The 18,576-nt window shown below is 32.3% G+C and overlaps 1 protein-coding gene, 1 non-coding gene and 1 pseudogene across 7 annotated transcripts; all 3 read left to right on the forward strand.

Annotated features, from left to right (window-relative positions):
• The first annotated feature begins 1,060 nt into the window (after positions 1 to 1,060).
• On the forward strand, positions 1,061 to 2,188 carry LOC18602308 (putative F-box protein At5g55150). The gene has a single exon (XM_018119075.2). It carries the CDS (start codon positions 1,061 to 1,063, stop codon positions 2,186 to 2,188), a length of 1,128 nt encoding a protein of 375 aa, XP_017974564.2.
• A 6,212-nt stretch (positions 2,189 to 8,400) lies between these two features.
• LOC148763304 (small nucleolar RNA R32/R81/Z41) lies at positions 8,401 to 8,492 on the forward strand. The gene has a single exon (XR_016026080.1). It is a non-coding gene; the product is annotated as a small nucleolar RNA R32/R81/Z41 (small nucleolar RNA).
• Positions 8,493 to 9,873: 1,381 nt separating this feature from the next.
• Positions 9,874 to 16,578, forward strand: LOC18602309 (shikimate O-hydroxycinnamoyltransferase pseudogene; annotated as a pseudogene). 5 transcript variants are annotated; one of them, XR_016025873.1, is made up of 6 exons: positions 9,874 to 10,042; positions 10,573 to 10,738; positions 11,269 to 11,434; positions 11,965 to 12,130; positions 12,661 to 12,826; positions 15,159 to 16,578. The product of XR_016025873.1 is annotated as a shikimate O-hydroxycinnamoyltransferase pseudogene, transcript variant X2 (transcript). The 5 variants fall into 5 exon arrangements; XR_016025876.1 differs by lacking the exons at positions 10,573 to 10,738; positions 11,269 to 11,434; positions 11,965 to 12,130; positions 12,661 to 12,826; XR_016025874.1 differs by lacking the exons at positions 9,874 to 10,042; positions 10,573 to 10,738; positions 11,269 to 11,434; positions 11,965 to 12,130; positions 12,661 to 12,826 and adding an exon at positions 14,305 to 14,735 and having other exon boundaries at positions 15,118 to 16,578.
• Positions 16,579 to 18,576: the final 1,998 nt, after the last annotated feature.

Here is an 18,576-nt window from a genome sequence, read left to right on the forward strand (position 1 = left end):
TAAAATGTTCGAGTCGTTATGAAATTGATCGAATCTTTTTACATTCAAGTCATTTTGAATTTGAGCCTGAAGTAAATTTTTTTTTTAATTTTTGGATCAATTCAAATTTGTTCGAATTCGAATCTAAATTTTTTCATGCAGGTTTTTAGGTTCGGGTTCATTTTGCCAAGTTTACGGTTAGATCCCGGCATTATGATCCATGGCGGCTCTCTATCTAATGGACTATGGAAAGGCTGAAGGACTTTTACTCTTCAGATGTGCCCACGACACCAGGCCAAAACCTGATAAGTTGATAACTCGAGTACTTGTTCTTACACTACTTGCATCTTTGCATCTTAAGAAGAAGAAACGCTCGGAGAAGACAATTTTATCAACCTTTGCATCTGATATTCGATATATTCTAAAAGATTTCTAACTTTGATGCCCTCAAAAGGTGATACTAATTAAAAGGTTGTAAATCAGATACACTGAGTTGTACAGTGGAACGCCCAATAAAAAATCTCATTATTCTTTATTGGAAAATATAGGGGAATGTTTTCCACTTGAAATCCGAATGGATTTGGGACAGGTTGAGATTTACAACAACCTAAACTCTGTGGGGAGGAGATTTCAACAAACAAAAACAAGTCATCCATTGAAGTTTTCATGTACGTTTCAAAATCTTCAAAGGTTATAAAACGTTAGAGCTTTATTTTAATAGGAATTCAACTAAAGCTTTAAATTTGTTTATCTTATTATATTATAACACTTGAAATTGATTCCTAATTAGAATTGGATTTTATTTATTTGTCAGTTGTTTTATAACACTTGAAATTATATACAAATTTGATTTGGACTCGAAATATTAAGAATATAAAAACCTAATTTTTGTACATTTAAATACTATTGCTTGGATTGTGCAACTCAGGAAAAAATCATATCAAAGCGCAACACTAGGTAATCCTCTTTTCTATTCCTTTCCTTCAATTCATGTGGTTCTTCGTCATTTTTTTTTATTTTAATTTTTCAAATTGTTTCATTAACGAAAGAATTCTTTTTTCCAACTTGTATCTAGAAAAGCATGAACAAAAGCATGAAGAATGTCAAAGCAAATTGGGAAAATCTCCCAACACTTTGTCTCTTTTTAGTTCTTGACAAATTAGATGTACCTAGCAATTTGGTTCGATTTGGTGCAGTTTGTAAGTATTGGCATTCCGTCTTCAATAACTTTCTTGACTTAAAAAGAGGATCATCACTTAATCTAGTTCCTATGTTGTTGATTCCAAGGAAGAGCAACAGAGTTCGACAATTATACAGCTTACAAGTTGAAACAAAAATCTATAACATAGTGTTACCAATGTCTCATAATAAGAGGATTTGTGGCTCTTCTTATGGTTGGTTAGCCGCTGTGGACAAGAATATGGTTATAACCCTCTTAAATCCGTTTAAGGATGGAATCACAATTAATCTCCCTAAGATTGAAGTTGGACCTGATCAAAACACAGCAGCCTACCAATATGAGGTTCATAAGGTTATCTTATCAACAGACCCTTTATTGCATCCGGATGGTTATGTGGTTGTAGTTATTTATAGCTTTAGACGCAGAATAGCCTTCTACAAATCTAAACAAAAAAGTTGGACATATCTAGATAAGAACTTGACAGCTTTCACTGATGTCATTTTTTATAAAAATTTGGCTTATGCAATCGGAACTCGGAGCTTGACAATCTCTTTTGATGTTAATAGTTTTGATGATAGTCTGAAATCACCAAGGGTAAAAATACTCATGTCGACACATAAAAGGTTAGAAGATTATTTTGCTCGTGTATATCTTGTTGAATCATCTAAAGGAGATCTCTTCTCTATTAAAAGGATAGTTGGTGTTAAAGACAATCATTATAGTACTCATTTTACTGAGAGTTTCAAGGTTTTCAAGTTGATTTTGGATGACCAAAGTGGTGAATTGTTAGAGGAAAAAGAGGTAAAGAATATACATGAAGATGTAGTGTTTGCGGGTTATAATCAGACCTTGGCTGTGTCAATTTTGGATTTTCCTGAAGGCAAACCTAATTCTATATATTTCACGGATGATTGTTTCATTGCTACTGGTTATTGGCCAACTGGCTCTCAATTAGATAATGGTTTTTTCAACATGAAAGATGGAAATATGGGAATATATTACCAATTCAATCCTTTGTACATGATCTAGCTCCTTATATTTGGATCGTATCACCAGTTGAATTTAAATTACATTGAAATTAATTATGTTATACCTTTGGTTAGGGTATATGTTAATTTTATATTTTTATTTATGTAGTCTTTAGATTGTCTTTTAAATTTTATTCAATTATTATTTTATATCTAATTAGCAACTGTTGCATTAATTTTTTTATTATCAAATATAATGACAATCTTTTTTTAAATATTTTTTATACATTATTATCAATTGAACGAGAGAATATGAACAAATTAACAATATATTAAGAAGCCAGAATCCATATTTATATAATCATTAAAGAAGGCAGGTATAAATAAATAAAAAAAAAACAAGAAAGACTAGTCAAATTTACAAGAGTTTGATTTCAGCCGCAAAGCCTCACAATAAATACCTGACGACAACACTCGTAAACCCTCACTTAATTCCTACTTCCTTCATTCCCTTCTATATTGGTTAAACCATTTTCCCGGTGCTATCCTATTTAAAAGGGTGCTAATTGGCAATGGCTACAGTGAGACTGACTTTACTGTAGAATTCATCGGTACTAATTCCCACAAGTTTTTTTTATTGTAAATTTATTCGTTCTTGGTTTTAAGACGGTTAAACACTCAAATGAACACTTGAATCATCCTTCACTGCTTTTCCTTTTTTTAACAGAATTCAAGTTCATGAGGCTCTGTGTCTGAAACCTTTTATACCTCGTCTCCTCATCAAATTGCTGTGGTGGTTCAATTTCTCTTCCTCTTAACTCTCTGTTGGTCTCCTGCCATTGCTTTGAACGGTTTCTGTTCATGTAGGTTATTCTTGCAGCTGGAAAGAGGTTTGCCTCTCCTCCAAGCATCTAGAGCTTCCTTTTTTGGCAGCAGTTTCTTCCATATATTTCAAGCTTAAATTTGAAATTGCCATCCTACCTGAAAACTAGAAGGTCTCCTATAAAATTGTGTGTTAAGAATTTTAGGGTTAATCGAAACTAAGAGTATTTGTTTTCCTCAAGTTTAAAGATTTTTACTTGAAGAGCAAAATTAAAATCTAATGAAATTAACAATATTATGCGTTAAAAAGCAGTGGATATATAAAAGGGTGGTTAATTACCACTAGGGTAGAGAAGTTTTGGACTAAAACCTTGAAAAAGGAATTGTCTTTCTTGCCATTAGCTGCTTTGCTCTCGAGATCATGTAACATTGGGAGGATCAATTTTATACAGCTCATTGGTTGGTGCACAATTCTCCTACTTTAAGAGTAGGGATCGAATCCTCTTTCCCCCAATTATAAAAAAAAAAAATCTCATAATCTCATAGTAGGTTAGGATTCAATTACAATCTACAAAAGTCAAATTAAGCATATGTGATATTTTATGTTAATTTTTATACATTTAGGTTAATAATATATAAATTCAAATTAAGCATCTTGTTTTGCATTGTATCAATCATGTGCTGAAGGCTCTTCTATATATTAATCTGTAAGGGAGTTTTGTTGGTTTTAACTTTGTATAAAGCTCATGAACCCTCTTCTTGCTCAGAAGTTGGCTAATTCATTCACAATTTGCAGTCAACATCCCAAGAGTTTGCTCTGTGCAGAACTAAGATAAAAATTAAAGAGATAAATATGAATTCAATTACAAAATTTTGTTGTGCATGTAATCTTATGTTGTAAGCAAAGTAATTATGGATGGTTGCAAATCTAGAGTTTCGAATTAGAAAATTTTATGCAATGATTTGTTAATTTTGTTGTTAAGTTGAACCTTTTTCGTTGTGTAGAATTTACCATAGTTGAATGTCGCCCATAGCGGACTTCTCTATTATTCTCGAGTTACTGCTCTTCATTATTAATCCACCATTGAGTGTGATGCAGTGGTCTACATAGCATTCTTCATGGTTGGAGTTTTATTAGATATTCAAAGTGTTAACACGAATTGCATCAATGATTTGGAGACTGTTAAGTTGCCCGACCATCGCCACGAAATCCATCTCAATGCATGAAATATTAGGTTTAATTGCCCAATTTTCTTTTTGTTTGTACAAGTTCTAATTATTGTTGAAATTAAAATTTGCAAGTCTAAGGGTTATTATTAAATAACAAGGTCAAATTTCTTGACCTTATTGTAGATTTCACCTTTTTTGTAACTTTGACCATTCTAGGTCTTCACCTGCCCTCCTCTTCACATTTGCAGTTTCTTGTCACTTGTGGGTACTGTTCCTGGTAGCTGATTTTGATTATTCAAAGGATTGACAGCCTAGTCTAACTAGGGCTTCAAGCATAGTAGATAATTTTCATATCCATTACTTTGTTTCTTTGCATGCTCATAAACTTGGAAAAAAATTTACTTGTTTGATTTTGTTTCTTGCATCGCTGTTTGACTTATTTTGTGGTTCCCCTTACACCAAGATATTCACTTTAGCTACAATAATGGTATTGCATTGAAAATGATTAGTAGCAGTGTTTGTGCTAAGCCCAAGCTTTTATTTTGAGTCTCAATTCATATGTGGGTCTTGGATGTACTTCCATTGCATGATGTTGTGAAGGACATGGCATTACGCATTACTAATCATAGACCTTAATTATTGGTAAAAGCTGGTATGCAATTGGAAAAGATGCCAGCTACGCAAGAATGGATTGAAGATCTGGAGAAGGTTTCATTGATGGGGAATTGGAAATTACGAGTTCCATTAAGAATGTCACCACCAAAATGTCAAAAGTTGACAACTTGATTGTTGTCCTCACTCTCTATAGGGAGTATTCCAGAATGTTTCTTTGAGCACATGTGTGAACTCAAGATTCTTGATCTTTCTAATAATCCCATTAAGAGCTTGCTGAATTTCATCTCTTATTCGAAAAGTCTCAGTGCATTGTTGCTTTATGATTGTAGGAAATTAGAGCATGTGCCATCTTTCTCAAAACTTGAAGCTTTAAAGATGTTGGACATTAGAGGAACATATACCAAAGATCTCCCTCATGGGATGAAAAAATTGGTAAATCTCCAATATTTTGATCTTTGTTGTGCGAATATAAAGAGATTCCATATGGAATATTATCAAAACTCTCACGCCTTCAACAATTGGCAGCATATAAACTTTTCGAAAGCTGTAGAAGATTTGTCAGGGGAGAAGAGATAAGTGGATTAAGAAAGTTGGAGTTTTTTTGAGGGAGGTTATATGACTTGAACGAGTTGAATAGTTATGTCCAAGCTTTGTGTGGTAGAAGACAATGGCCAGCTTGTAAATATTTCATTTGTGTGGGTGATCAAGATGTAGTTAACGAGGGTTTTGAAAAGGGTTCTTTTGGTGGGGAGAGAGGACATGTTGCAATGAGTGAATTGAAATATGCTAAAGGCAGTAGAAAACAAGACTAAAGCAATCTTTGAAGCGTAAATGCTTTTGGTGGCAGGTGGTAAGGGATAAGAAAAAGTGGAGGAAGCGATGGATTACGATGAATGGGAAGGGCTAAATAGAAAGAATGTTTGGAGGATTCTCGAGAGAGCTTTCAGGATAATCTCTAGGTTTCTAATAATTTCTTATTGCCTCCTAACCTCCAACCCCTCATATTTATTCTGAACAGGAACACTTTTTAAGAGTAGTTAGGAGAATACGTTCAATCATGAGAAAACGTGCTTGCCATGGAAGAGCAATTAAAGAATAGTTTATGGGATATTAAAGGAATGACCATGTTGTTGAGTAGTAAGCGTAAGTTTTGGGTAATCGAGTAGTGACACTTAATAGTGTGCCACGTGCATTCTTAAGGAGCAAGGAAAGAAAAAGGGATAAAACACATGTACTTCAAAGAAAAGTTAAGAAAAAGTTCTCTTAACTATCTTTATATCTGAGTCACCAAGCCACGCTCTCTAGAACATTCCAAATGTGAAGATAACTCATGAACTTTGCCACTTGTTCTGAGTTACTTTCACTTTCCTGTACAAACAACTATTTCATACTTGTTCTTGGGTGTTTCTGCGCTTGAAACGGTCCTAGGCACTTTTACGCTTGGAATGCCCTTGGGCACTTCCATGATTCAAACGCCCTTGGCATTTCCACGCTTCAAACGCCTCAGGCGATTCTAAGCTTGGAATGCCCCTAGGCGCTTCAACGTTTAAAACACTCATTGGCGCTTTTGCGCTTGGAACTGAAACACCACTGGGTGCTTCTACGCTTGGAACACTCATAGGCGCTTTCACACTTAGAATGCCCCTAGACACTTTTGCGCTTGGAATACCCTGAACGTTTCCACACTTGGAATGCCTTTCATGTAATTTTTCTGTAACACAATACTTTAAAAATAATAGTTAGCCATTATTATTAAGACACCTAAGGTTATAACTATAAACAAATAAAATAAATAATACATCTACTTATTTATTTTTATAAAAACTTTAGCTTAATAAACATAAATATTTTTATAATATATATTTTGTGAGGGGTTATTACAAAAGGAGCCCCTTTTGTTACCAATTCGTCGAATTTAAAATGCTTGATCAATACTTGAGGAGATGGATATGAGCTAGAAATGGAAGAATAGGTTTGGATTTTGGTTATTTGCTTCTATTTGATAGCAAGGATAAAAAGAAGAAATATCAATGAATATAGCAATATTCAACCATTTTATGTTTTGGATAAATGATCAAATGCTACCAAAGTAATTCCCTTGGCTTGTGTCATTGACATGTTTTCTATATTGATGAAACCATTTTCCAGCCACCATTTTCTTGTATTTACAGCTTTGTCCCTTTTTAAGTAGCAATCTTAACAAGCTTAGTCATGTTTATATAAAAAATCATGTTTAAGTTCTTGTCTTGTAGATACTTGATTTTGATTAGTACTTATTTTTAAAAGAATTATTTTACATTATAATATTGTATAAAGAATAATGAGAACAACCATTACAAGTGAAGCAGTACTTCATGCAAAACAATTAAAACAAGTAAAGTACTACTTCATGTGAAGGAACTAGAATAACTAGAGTACTATCCTATACGGAACAACTAATATAAGTAAAATAACTATTTCGAATAGAATAACCATTTCACACGGACAAAAGTGAAAACAACCTAAAATAAGTGACAGGGTTTACAAGTTACTTTCATTTTAGGATATTTTGGAGAATTTGACTTGATGGCTCAAATATAATGGTAGTTAAGAAGTCATCTCTTAACCTTTTCCTAAAATACAATCGTTTCTCCCTCTTATCTTATTCTTTTGTATTTATTCACATACACCTTTTGTCTTTAAGTTTTTTTCGTATAGCTTTTCTTACATACCTTTTCCATTTATTATTTACTCAAGAATAAATCTGATTATGTTATTAACAGCCATAAAATCCATTATTTTAATAGTCATATAATGGATTTCTAACGGTTGCTTAACATTAAAAACTTAATAATGATCACCCAATATTAAAGTCATTATTCATTATGTACATTAAAGTCCATTCTTGAGTAACTGCCATTTCTAGTACTATATAGAGTTTTCACAATTCATTTGAAGGACTTTTCAAAACTACCTTATTTTCACTCAAAGCTTCTCTCTAACTTCTCTCTTTAGCCCTTTTATACATTCTGTATCTATTCTCTTCGTGTTCTCTTTCACCTACCACGACATTCAGTATTTTAAGAACTGTTCCAATCTTCTTCTTTATCACTTTCGATACATTCTTGTACTTATATGTAACGCTTATTCTTCCCATCATAAGAATCTGATTTACATGTCCTAATCAGATTATTAGATGACCAACCTAGTAAGTATATGTAGACAAGCCTACAATATAATTATTACTTTTAAAAATTATAAATAAAAGCCAAAACATCCTTACGCAAATTAATATTTGAATGAAAAATAGTATTCAAAAAGTAAATTCAGGAGTACTTGTTTGAAGCAAATGAAAATTTGACTGAGAAAATAAGGAAAGGCGTATACGTTTGGTAATCTCTATGAAACTTTATCGGGGAATGGATTGTCAATTTGTGACCCAAACAAGCGGGAGGCTTTGTTAAGAACAATTCTGTTTCTGTGACCAAACAACCAGATTTTAGGGTAAGGTGGTGTCCCTCGAGGGCTTCCACCCATCCCCTTTAAAAGCCGGACCTTGCCGCTTTTCTCTTCCATCTGACTCGTTTTCTAGCTTTGGGTTCTCAATCTGAGATTTTCTTCAATCGCTTACTCTAACCAGAAAAATACTCTAAACCTTTCCCTTTGAATTTTTTCGATTTTAATTGGTGATGAAGATGATGAAAGCAATGGACGGGTGATGATCAACCTTTTCTTCATTTGATCAAAAATATCCTCGCTACGTTCTTTCTGATTCATTCTCTGTCATGCCGAGAGAGAAGAAATCCAGGCATATTATTTGATTCTGCTTCAATATTTTGCAGATTTGTAGTCTGGTTATGATTTTTTAGAATTTATCCAGGCATATCCCTGCAAATTTTTAAGTAGAGTGTTTTTTTATTAATTTAGACAATTTCGTAATCAAATGTTACAACATCATTAGATTGCTGAGCATAATCATGTTCAAATTTTACTTTGAAATTTTCTACACGTTAAAGCATCCATCATTTATCTTGCTAATGAAATCTCATATTTGGTACGGATTATTATTGTATTATTCGGAGTAATTTATAATTTTCTTTTTGTAGATATAAAATTTAATTGAACGCGTATATCTTTTTGTGAAATTTAGGATAATTAGTATTCATTGTCTATTTTTTAATAATGATAATACTTTTAAAGTATAAAATTAATTGTTTATGAAGATAATTATAATTGAAAGATAATCATATATTAAAAATAATTAAATATTTTATAATATTAATTTATACATAACTCCAAGGTGACGGCCGCTGCGGCGGCTCTGATTCTGTCCTCGCAAAAACCCTAATTTATAAATAACTCAAAACTATTAGAATTAAGAATAATATTTTCTAATAAAAACCATTTAATTTATTTACAATTTTTACTTTCAAATTGAATAAATTCTATTAATTTATGATAAAAATATTTTAAATGAAAATTATTATATGCAATTAAAATTTTTGTACATATTTATAAATTAAATAATAATATTTAAAATGATAAATTTAGATATAGACATATATATATATGTATTTATGTATGTATGTATATAAGTTAGCATGAATTCTTAGACATAGGCATGATCATTAGTGGTGAAAATTTATTTGATTCGTTCGAATTTGAAAAATTAAAAATGACTTTGAATTTGAATGATATGAAAGATTAATTGGAAATGATTGTAATCAAAAAATTTTCAACTTGAAATAACTTGGGCCGTCCAATTGTGACCTATGGTGGAGTAGTCGGAGATTGGATAGGCTATTCCTTGTTTGATTGCCACATGTCTAATGGGTTTGGCTGTGGGCTGTCAGAGGCCTGGAAGGTCCGGGTATCAAGGCCAATGCATATCAACTTTAATTTCAGAATGAAAGGACAAAATTCAGCACCTATAACATCCTCACTGCTCATATACGGCATTGTGTGATCAACCTACCAAGTCATAGACGGCGGATGATGGACGGTCCAGGTTGCACCCTAAACTCCCCGTCCCAATACCACGGCAATGTAATCTTCTCCAGCACTGCAACAGTAATTACTCTACTCGGTGGTCTTCTATCGGAACCTGTTACGGATAGGGTAATGAATATGTAGCGTTTAATGTCCAAATCTCATCATTGTCAGTTGAAGCTGGACCGTGGCTGCCTCTTTATGAAGCAGAACGGTGTGGTCCTGTGTAAATGGTGCAGACCGCAAACCTCTCGCACCAAACTCTTTGAACAACTTCATTGCCAAATTTAATAGTTGATGCACCAATAAGAAAGTGGAGAGACAGAGAGTATAATACAACGTAAATCTCATAGTTTTGAACACGATTTAAAGAAAACATGAGATTAGATAATTTTGAGTTTAATCTTAACGTGTTTCGTATTTAATCATTTTTAACATGTTTAAGACACGAACGTGTTAAACATGAATAATACGTTTAAAATACGTTTAGTTAATTGTATTATCGTGTTTAAACATGTATACGTGATACGTTTATCAACTTGTTAAAAATTAATAATCAAAAATTATTTTAACCTTACTTAAATAATTTTAGTTTGGATGTTTCGAATTGTTTATAGTTGATGATATAATTAATGATATGTACGTATTTAATCATGAATGAAAATTATAGATGATTTTAGATATTATTAATATTTTCAGATTAGATGTTAATGATAGATTTTATCATATTATATGATAATGAATTTTATGTATGTTATTTATGTTAAATTTTATTATATTTGATGTTAAGATTAGTTTGTTTTGATATAACCTGTTACGGATAGTGTAATGAATATGTAGCGTTTAATGTCCAAATCTCATCATTGTCAGTTGAAGCTGGACCGTGGCTGCCTCTTTATGAAGCAGAACGGTGTGGTCCTGTGTAAATGGTGCAGACCGCAAACCTCTCACACCAAACTCTTTGAACAACTTCATTGCCAAATTTAATAGTTGATGCACCAATAAGAAAGTGGAGAGGTAGAGAGTATAATACAAGGTAAATCTCGTAGTTTTGAACACGATTTAAAGATGACATGAGATTAGATAATTTTGAGTTTAATCTTAACGTGTTTCGTATTTAATCATTTTTAATATGTTTAAGACACGAACGTGTTAAACATGAATAATACGTTTAAAATACGTTTAGTTAATTGTATTATCGTGTTTAAACATGTATACGTGATACGTTTATCAACTTGTTAAAAATTAATAATCAAAAACTATTTTAACCTTACTTAAATAATTTTAGTTTGGATGTTTCGAATTGTTCATAGTTGATGATATAATTAATGATATGTACGTATTTAATCATGAATGAAAATTATAGATGATTTTAGATATTTTTAGTATTTTCAGATTAGATGTTAATGATAGATTTTATCATATTATATGATAATGAATTTTATGTATGTTATTTATGTTAAATTTTATTATATTTGATGTTAAGATTAGTTTGTTTTGATATAACCTGTTACGGATAGTGTAATGAATATGTAGCGTTTAATGTCCAAATCTCATCATTGTCAGTTGAAGCTGGACCGTGGCTGCCTCTTTATGAAGCAGAATGGTGTGGTCCTGTGTAAATGGTGCAGACCGCAAACCTCTCACACCAAACTCTTTGAACAACTTCATTGCCAAATTTAATAGTTGATGCACCAATAAGAAAGTGGAGAGGTAGAGAGTATAATACAAGGTAAATCTCGTAGTTTTGAACACGATTTAAAGATGACATGAGATTAGATAATTTTGAGTTTAATCTTAACGTGTTTCGTATTTAATCATTTTTAATATGTTTAAGACACGAACGTGTTAAACATGAATAATACGTTTAAAATACGTTTAGTTAATTGTATTATCGTGTTTAAACATGTATACGTGATACGTTTATCAACTTGTTAAAAATTAATAATCAAAAACTATTTTAACCTTACTTAAATAATTTTAGTTTGGATGTTTCGAATTGTTCATAGTTGATGATATAATTAATGATATGTACGTATTTAATCATGAATGAAAATTATAGATGATTTTAGATATTTTTAGTATTTTCAGATTAGATGTTAATGATAGATTTTATCATATTATATGATAATGAATTTTATGTATGTTATTTATGTTAAATTTTATTATATTTGATGTTAAGATTAGTTTGTTTTGATATAACCTGTTACGGATAGTGTAATGAATATGTAGCGTTTAATGTCCAAATCTCATCATTGTCAGTTGAAGCTGGACCGTGGCTGCCTCTTTATGAAGCAGAACGGTGTGGTCCTGTGTAAATGGTGCAGACCGCAAACCTCTCACACCAAACTCTTTGAACAACTTCATTGCCAAATTTAATAGTTGATGCACCAATAAGAAAGTGGAGAGGTAGAGAGTATAATACAAGGTAAATCTCGTAGTTTTGAACACGATTTAAAGATGACATGAGATTAGATAATTTTGAGTTTAATCTTAACGTGTTTCGTATTTAATCATTTTTAATATGTTTAAGACACGAACGTGTTAAACATGAATAATACGTTTAAAATATGTTTAGTTAATTGTATTATCGTGTTTAAACATGTATACGTGATACGTTTATCAACTTGTTAAAAATTAATAATCAAAAACTATTTTAACCTTACTTAAATAATTTTAGTTTGGATGTTTCGAATTGTTCATAGTTGATGATATAATTAATGATATGTACGTATTTAATCATGAATGAAAATTATAGAAGATTTTAGATATTTTTAGTATTTTCAGATTAGATGTTAATGATAGATTTTATCATATTATATGATAATGAATTTTATGTATGTTATTTATGTTAAATTTTATTATATTTGATGTTAAGATTAGTTTGTTTTGATATAACCTGTTACGGATAGGGTAATGAATATGTAGCGTTTAATGTCCAAATCTCATCATTGTCAGTTGAAGCTGGACCGTGGCTGCCTCTTTATGATGCAGAACGGTGTGGTCCTGTGTAAATGGTGCAGACCGCAAACCTCTCACACCAAACTCTTTGAACAACTTCATTGCCAAATTTAATAATTGATGCACCAATAAGAAAGTGGAGAGATAGAGAGTATAATACAAGGTAAATCTCGTAGTTTTGAACACGATTTAAAGAAGACATGAAATTAGATAATTTTAAGTTTAATCTTAACGTGTTTCGTATTTAATCATTTTTAACATGTTTAAGACACGAACGTGTTAAACATGAATAATACGTTTAAAATACGTTTAGTTAATTGTATTATCGTATTTAAACATGTATACGTGATACGTTTATCAACTTGTTAAAAGTTAATAATCAAAAACTATTTTAACCTTACTTAAATAATTTTAGTTTGGATGTTTCGAATTGTTCATAGTTGATGATATAATTAATGATATGTACGTATTTAATCATGAATGAAAATTATAGATGATTTTAGATATTATTAGTATTTTCAGATTTGATGTTAATGATAGATTTTATCATATTATATGATAATGAATTTTATGTATGTTATTTATGTTAAATTTTATTATATTTGATGTTAAGATTAGTTTGTTTTGATATAATTGTTTTTATAATTATTGATTTTAAATTTAAATAATAAAATTATATTTAATTATAAATATTTTTATTTAATTGTGTTAAATGTATTAATCGTATTATTATCCGTGTCGTGTCGTATATTGACATGTTTAATAAACGTGCTAATCGTATTCTATTGTATTACTCGGTTATTAAACGTATACGTAAATATGTTTCAGATTTACGACACGATTATTATTTATATCGTGTTTATATTTAATTTCGTTTCTAATCATGTTCATATTTAATTTCGTGTCTAATTATGTTTGACAAGTTTAAAATACGAAAACACGAATTACCAGGTCTAGTACTAGGAGTATAAGCAATGATAGAGTTAGGATTTCACATTTGGAAGAATAAAGATAATTTTTATAAAATATTTATACTAAAAGTTCAATGTATGATAAGTAACTTAGATGAAAAAAAGTTCATGTGAAAATTATACAAATAACTTCAACTACGTGTTAAGTACAAAATAAAGACATTATTTTAACAACTATTGCATGTTAAGATTAAACATCTTTAATTGAGCTCGACAGTTTTTTATAGAGTTGAAAGCATTTATTATTAAATTAATGTGAAAGTCTCCAATGATTTTTTTTTCAATGAGAATAATCAACGAATTTTTAAAAAAATCATCTAACATTCTATTACAAGTCTCGTTCTTAACAAGTTTCATAACAAAAAATGCACATTCTGATGTTACAGTGAAAACTAAAACAATCAAGACAACTAAGATCAATCTGTCAATAAAAAAGTAAACTTTTGATATTCTCATCTTCTTCGATGCTTAATATAACTCAAAAAGTGAAAATACATTTTTCAAAACTTGATTACGAAGAATGTCAAGCTTGAATAGATCTAATTGATAGCTTAGATGCATTTTATTATGTTCAATAAAGTCATCATGAAGGTAATATTTATTTATAATGTTACAAATACTTTCAACATCAAATGATTCGAAATCATTCTGATGGTCTAAAGATGTGTTAAGTGTGATACCCCACATCTTATGAGCTTCCTCACTTATGATATGAATATGATTATTAAAATCTATAAAACAATCTAAATCCATCACTACTATAAATCATAAAACTTTTAATTTTGAAATTGTTGGGGGCCACTAGCCGCCGCCGGGCTCTGCGGTGTAAGGAATGTCAATCATGTTGGATAGAACTAGCTGTGTTATCTTAAATGTTGCCACTGCTCTACTCTCATGGGGTCTTCTTAAATGTTGCAAGCAACTTGACCAAAAAAGAATTGGAAAGCAAACTCCTTAATATTGTACCCAAAAATAAAAACTACTCTATATATTTTTGGTATATAATGAGTAAAGTCTCCCTTCACCACCCCAACTTCAGCTCATAAGTGGTCGTTGGAAGGGAACCAGAATTTGAGCAACGTTTCTATTGCCGATACAAAGGTACACTTATATAAACCTTAACTTCTTCTTTTCCGATTTTCTTCTTTATACCTTTGATAAATAAGGACAATTACGTTTTCAATATTGTTGAAAGGTGTAAATAGTGGGTGTCGGTCAAGCAGCATGAGATAATATAGTTGTTTTTATTCATTTTTTCTATAAGTGATTCAATATTGCTTAATGTCCATGAATCTATCTGCTAGGAATCTTCGTGAATTATTTTTATGTTTATTTGATCGTTTTTTGAGGAATTTTATGAAATTAACTTGAGGAAACTTTTATTTCTGAAAGAAAAAAAATTATCATTTTCTGCTATATATGATCTTGGATTAAAATGATACAATTTTAATTTTAATAAGGTTTTTCTTTTTATATATGGGAGAAAGCAATGCTTAAAAGTTTCCAAGGTCATTTATATAAAAGGTGAAAAGATGGAGATTTCTATTAAGGAGTCAACAATGGTTCGTCCAGCTCAAGAAACTCCAAACCAATGGCTCTGGATGTCTAACATGGATGAGATAGTGATAAGAAGTCATATCCCCACAGTATATTTCTACATACCAGATGGTTCTTCCAATTGTTTGGATGTCGAAAGGCTTAAGGGGTCTTTGAGCAGAATTCTTGTTCCATTCTACCCGGTAGCCGGAAGATTGAGATTCGATGAAAACGAAAGACTTGAGCTAATTTGCAATGCCGAGGGAGTACTGTTTATTGAGGCTGAAACTTCTTCTGAGATGGATCTCTTAACTGGCGATTTTACAGATAGCTCACAAGTTTCGCGACTAGTTCCAGCAGTGGACTATTCAGGTGGAATATCTTCTTATCCACTTTTCATATTGCAGGTAACTAGTTTTAAATGCGGAGGAATCAGTATTGGAGTTGGAGTTCATCATAGTTTAGCAGATGGTACATCTGCTCTTAATTTTATTAATAGTTGGTCTGATATGGCACGAGGCATACCCCTCTGCCTTGAACCATTGTTTGATCGGACCCTTCTCCGAGCTCGAGTGCCACCTACTCCCAGATTTCACCATATAGAATATGAACCATCTCCTCCCCTTATCACAGAATCTGAATCACATCCTAAATCTTCAATCGTATCTGTTTTTAATATCACAGCTGATCATGTAAACACCTTAAAAGCCAAGTCGCAAGAAAATATTGCAGATACTTCTACTACCAAGTTTAGCACCTTCAATGTCCTCGCTGCACATATATGGCGTTGCGTGACCAGAGCTCGATTCCTCTCAAACGATCAGCCAACCAAGTTATACATGGCGGTTGATGGCCGATCCCGATTGCATCCTCCTCTTCCGTCGGAATACTTTGGCAATGTAATCTTCACCACTGCAACAATTGCTGTAGCTGGTGATCTTCAATCGGAACCAATTACAGATACGGAAAAGAGAATCCAAAAAGCATTGACGCAAATGGACAATGAATATTTAAGATCAATTCTTGACTACATGGAACTGCCTGGCGTAAAAGATTTGGCGCGAGGATCACGGACTATCCATTCTCCAAATCTTGGTATTGTCAGTTGGATGCGGTTGCCTATTTATGAAGCAGATTTTGGATGGGGTCGTCCTGTATATATGAGGCCGGCGAAGGTTCTGGTCGAAGGATTGGTATATATAACTCGGACTCCAAAGAATGATGGGAGCTTATCAGTGGTGACACGCTTGGAGGCCTCTGAAATGAAACTCTTTGGAGAGCTTCTTTACAAATTCTAATTTAAGCTCAAAGGGTGCTAGCTAGTACCATTATTATCCCTTATTACAATGTTTGAGTGTAATAAATCTATTAAGGAAGGGTTCTTGTATGGAGCCTTCGTATTTTAGCACATATTCCTCAAACTATCTCTCTCTCTCCCTCTTGTTAAGCCAAAGCAAACATTGTTAAGAAGTTAAACAGAGTCTAATTAAAAGATAGACAAGTTAGCCACAGCAACAAAAACTTACAAATGAACAAACCAGAGCACCCAAAACCATTTGCATATACATATGCCCCCAACTATCAGTAAAGTCAATAAAGGAAGCCTAGACATCAAATACAGAAGCAACAAGCCGCATGGCAGAAAAATAGCTGCCACACAACGCAAGTCCTAAAGGAAAACTCCCAATTCTGTGAATAAAATTGTACGATTATTCAGATTAATGCGGATAATAATTAGAACCCAATTCTGCTTATTGAATCCGATAATAAAAATGTTGTTAAATGGATCACTTCTCCTAGTGATGTGCCATAGAAGTTGAGACAGCTGGTAATACAAACTCTAAATGTTCTCAACAAAATTAGTGAATGGGAGATTAAAAACATATTGCGCTCGGCAAATAATGAGGCAGATTTCCTGGCCAAAGAAGGCATTCTCAGATTAGTGAATCTTCTTTGGATCTGTGATAGCAGGCCATCCCAAGATGTCGAACAGGAACTGGAGATTCCTCACCCAGCCTGATTTTTTCATTTCTTGGCTGCTTTTCTGCCTGGTCTTCCCTGTTATGAATGCATTCTTTGCTGACTGCTATTCATGGGCTCTAATATAAGATGGTGTCTTATTCTATCATGCTGGTGGACCTGTTTGCTGACTGCTATTTTGGTAACTGTTCTTATTTTGAAATGAATTTGTGCAGAACTGGTTGTATAGTTGTTAACTGTGCATAGCTTTCTGCTCCCCGCAGGGTTTTTGTAGTTGCGCGGGTTTTTTGTATAGATGTAATGGGATAGCCTTATCCCTCTCTCTTTTGAAATATAATCTTCATTCCTGCTTTTCAAATAATAATAATAATAATAATAATTAGAACCCAATTAGTAACTTCATCACCTATTTCTTAAACGGTTGTTCTTATAATACTAAGCAAAATGCTATTGAGGTTTTGTTTAGCCATTTTGACAGGGACTCAACATTAAACATAATGTCTAGTGTTTCTTTTTTTTTTTTTTGAAAGTTACATAATGTCCAGTGTAAGGGTAAAACTTCGATGTCCGGAATGGGAATCATCAGGAATGTAACTTTTTTTTTATTTTTTTGTTTTTTTTAACTATTTAGCATTTTCATTATAATCTGATGTCATAATGACCTAGTTGGCAATAACTGCAGTAGTAGTATACCCATAAGCAAGGATGTACACCCAGGCGAGTAGGGGTATAACCAATGGAGAAGGGGGGCGGCCAGTTAACAAAAAGGAAGAACAATGGCAGCTTGGTCACGATTTTTGTTGACAATCTCCCACAAAGGGTAGATTAACAATGGCTTAAGATAATTTGTGAGAAGTTTGGGGGGTGTTGGATGTATTTATCCCTAAAAGGAGATCCAAGAGAGAGAAATATATTTGGATCCATGGGTGAAGCAAGGAGGGCGCAATATGAAATCGCAATGGAGTGTGGTTATTAGACCATGAAATTGGGGTTAATTTAGCTCGTTTCAACCCTACAACTGCTTAAAGATTCTGTTAATGAATTGTAAGTGCACTTGTTTCGGTACTATTTTTTATTAAACAGAGCAGTTGAGCCCTGCCACCAAGATGGAATAGTTCGGTAGAGTTAGACAGCAGTAGCACTGGAAACAGTTTCAAGAAACTTTTTGTATGCAGTAATTGCGTACGCAACAAGAGAGATTGTCACAAGAAACAAAGTCCAAACTTTTATGTATGCATAATTGTGTTCTCCCTCTGCCTCTCAGTTTATTCATTCCTATTGCCTAAGCAACCTCTTCTTCCTGAAACTCTGCTGTACATTACCACATGATGCTTCAATGCTTTACAATACATGTTAAGGAGTAATACTTGCATTTTGGCTGCACGTGGATGCTGTTTTAATAACATATTTTCCTTTGTTCAATTTG

Source organism: Theobroma cacao, chromosome 4 (genome assembly GCF_053813885.1).
Source record: "Theobroma cacao isolate CCN51 chromosome 4, ASM5381388v1, whole genome shotgun sequence".
Classification (NCBI taxonomy): Eukaryota; Viridiplantae; Streptophyta; class Magnoliopsida; order Malvales; family Malvaceae; genus Theobroma; species Theobroma cacao.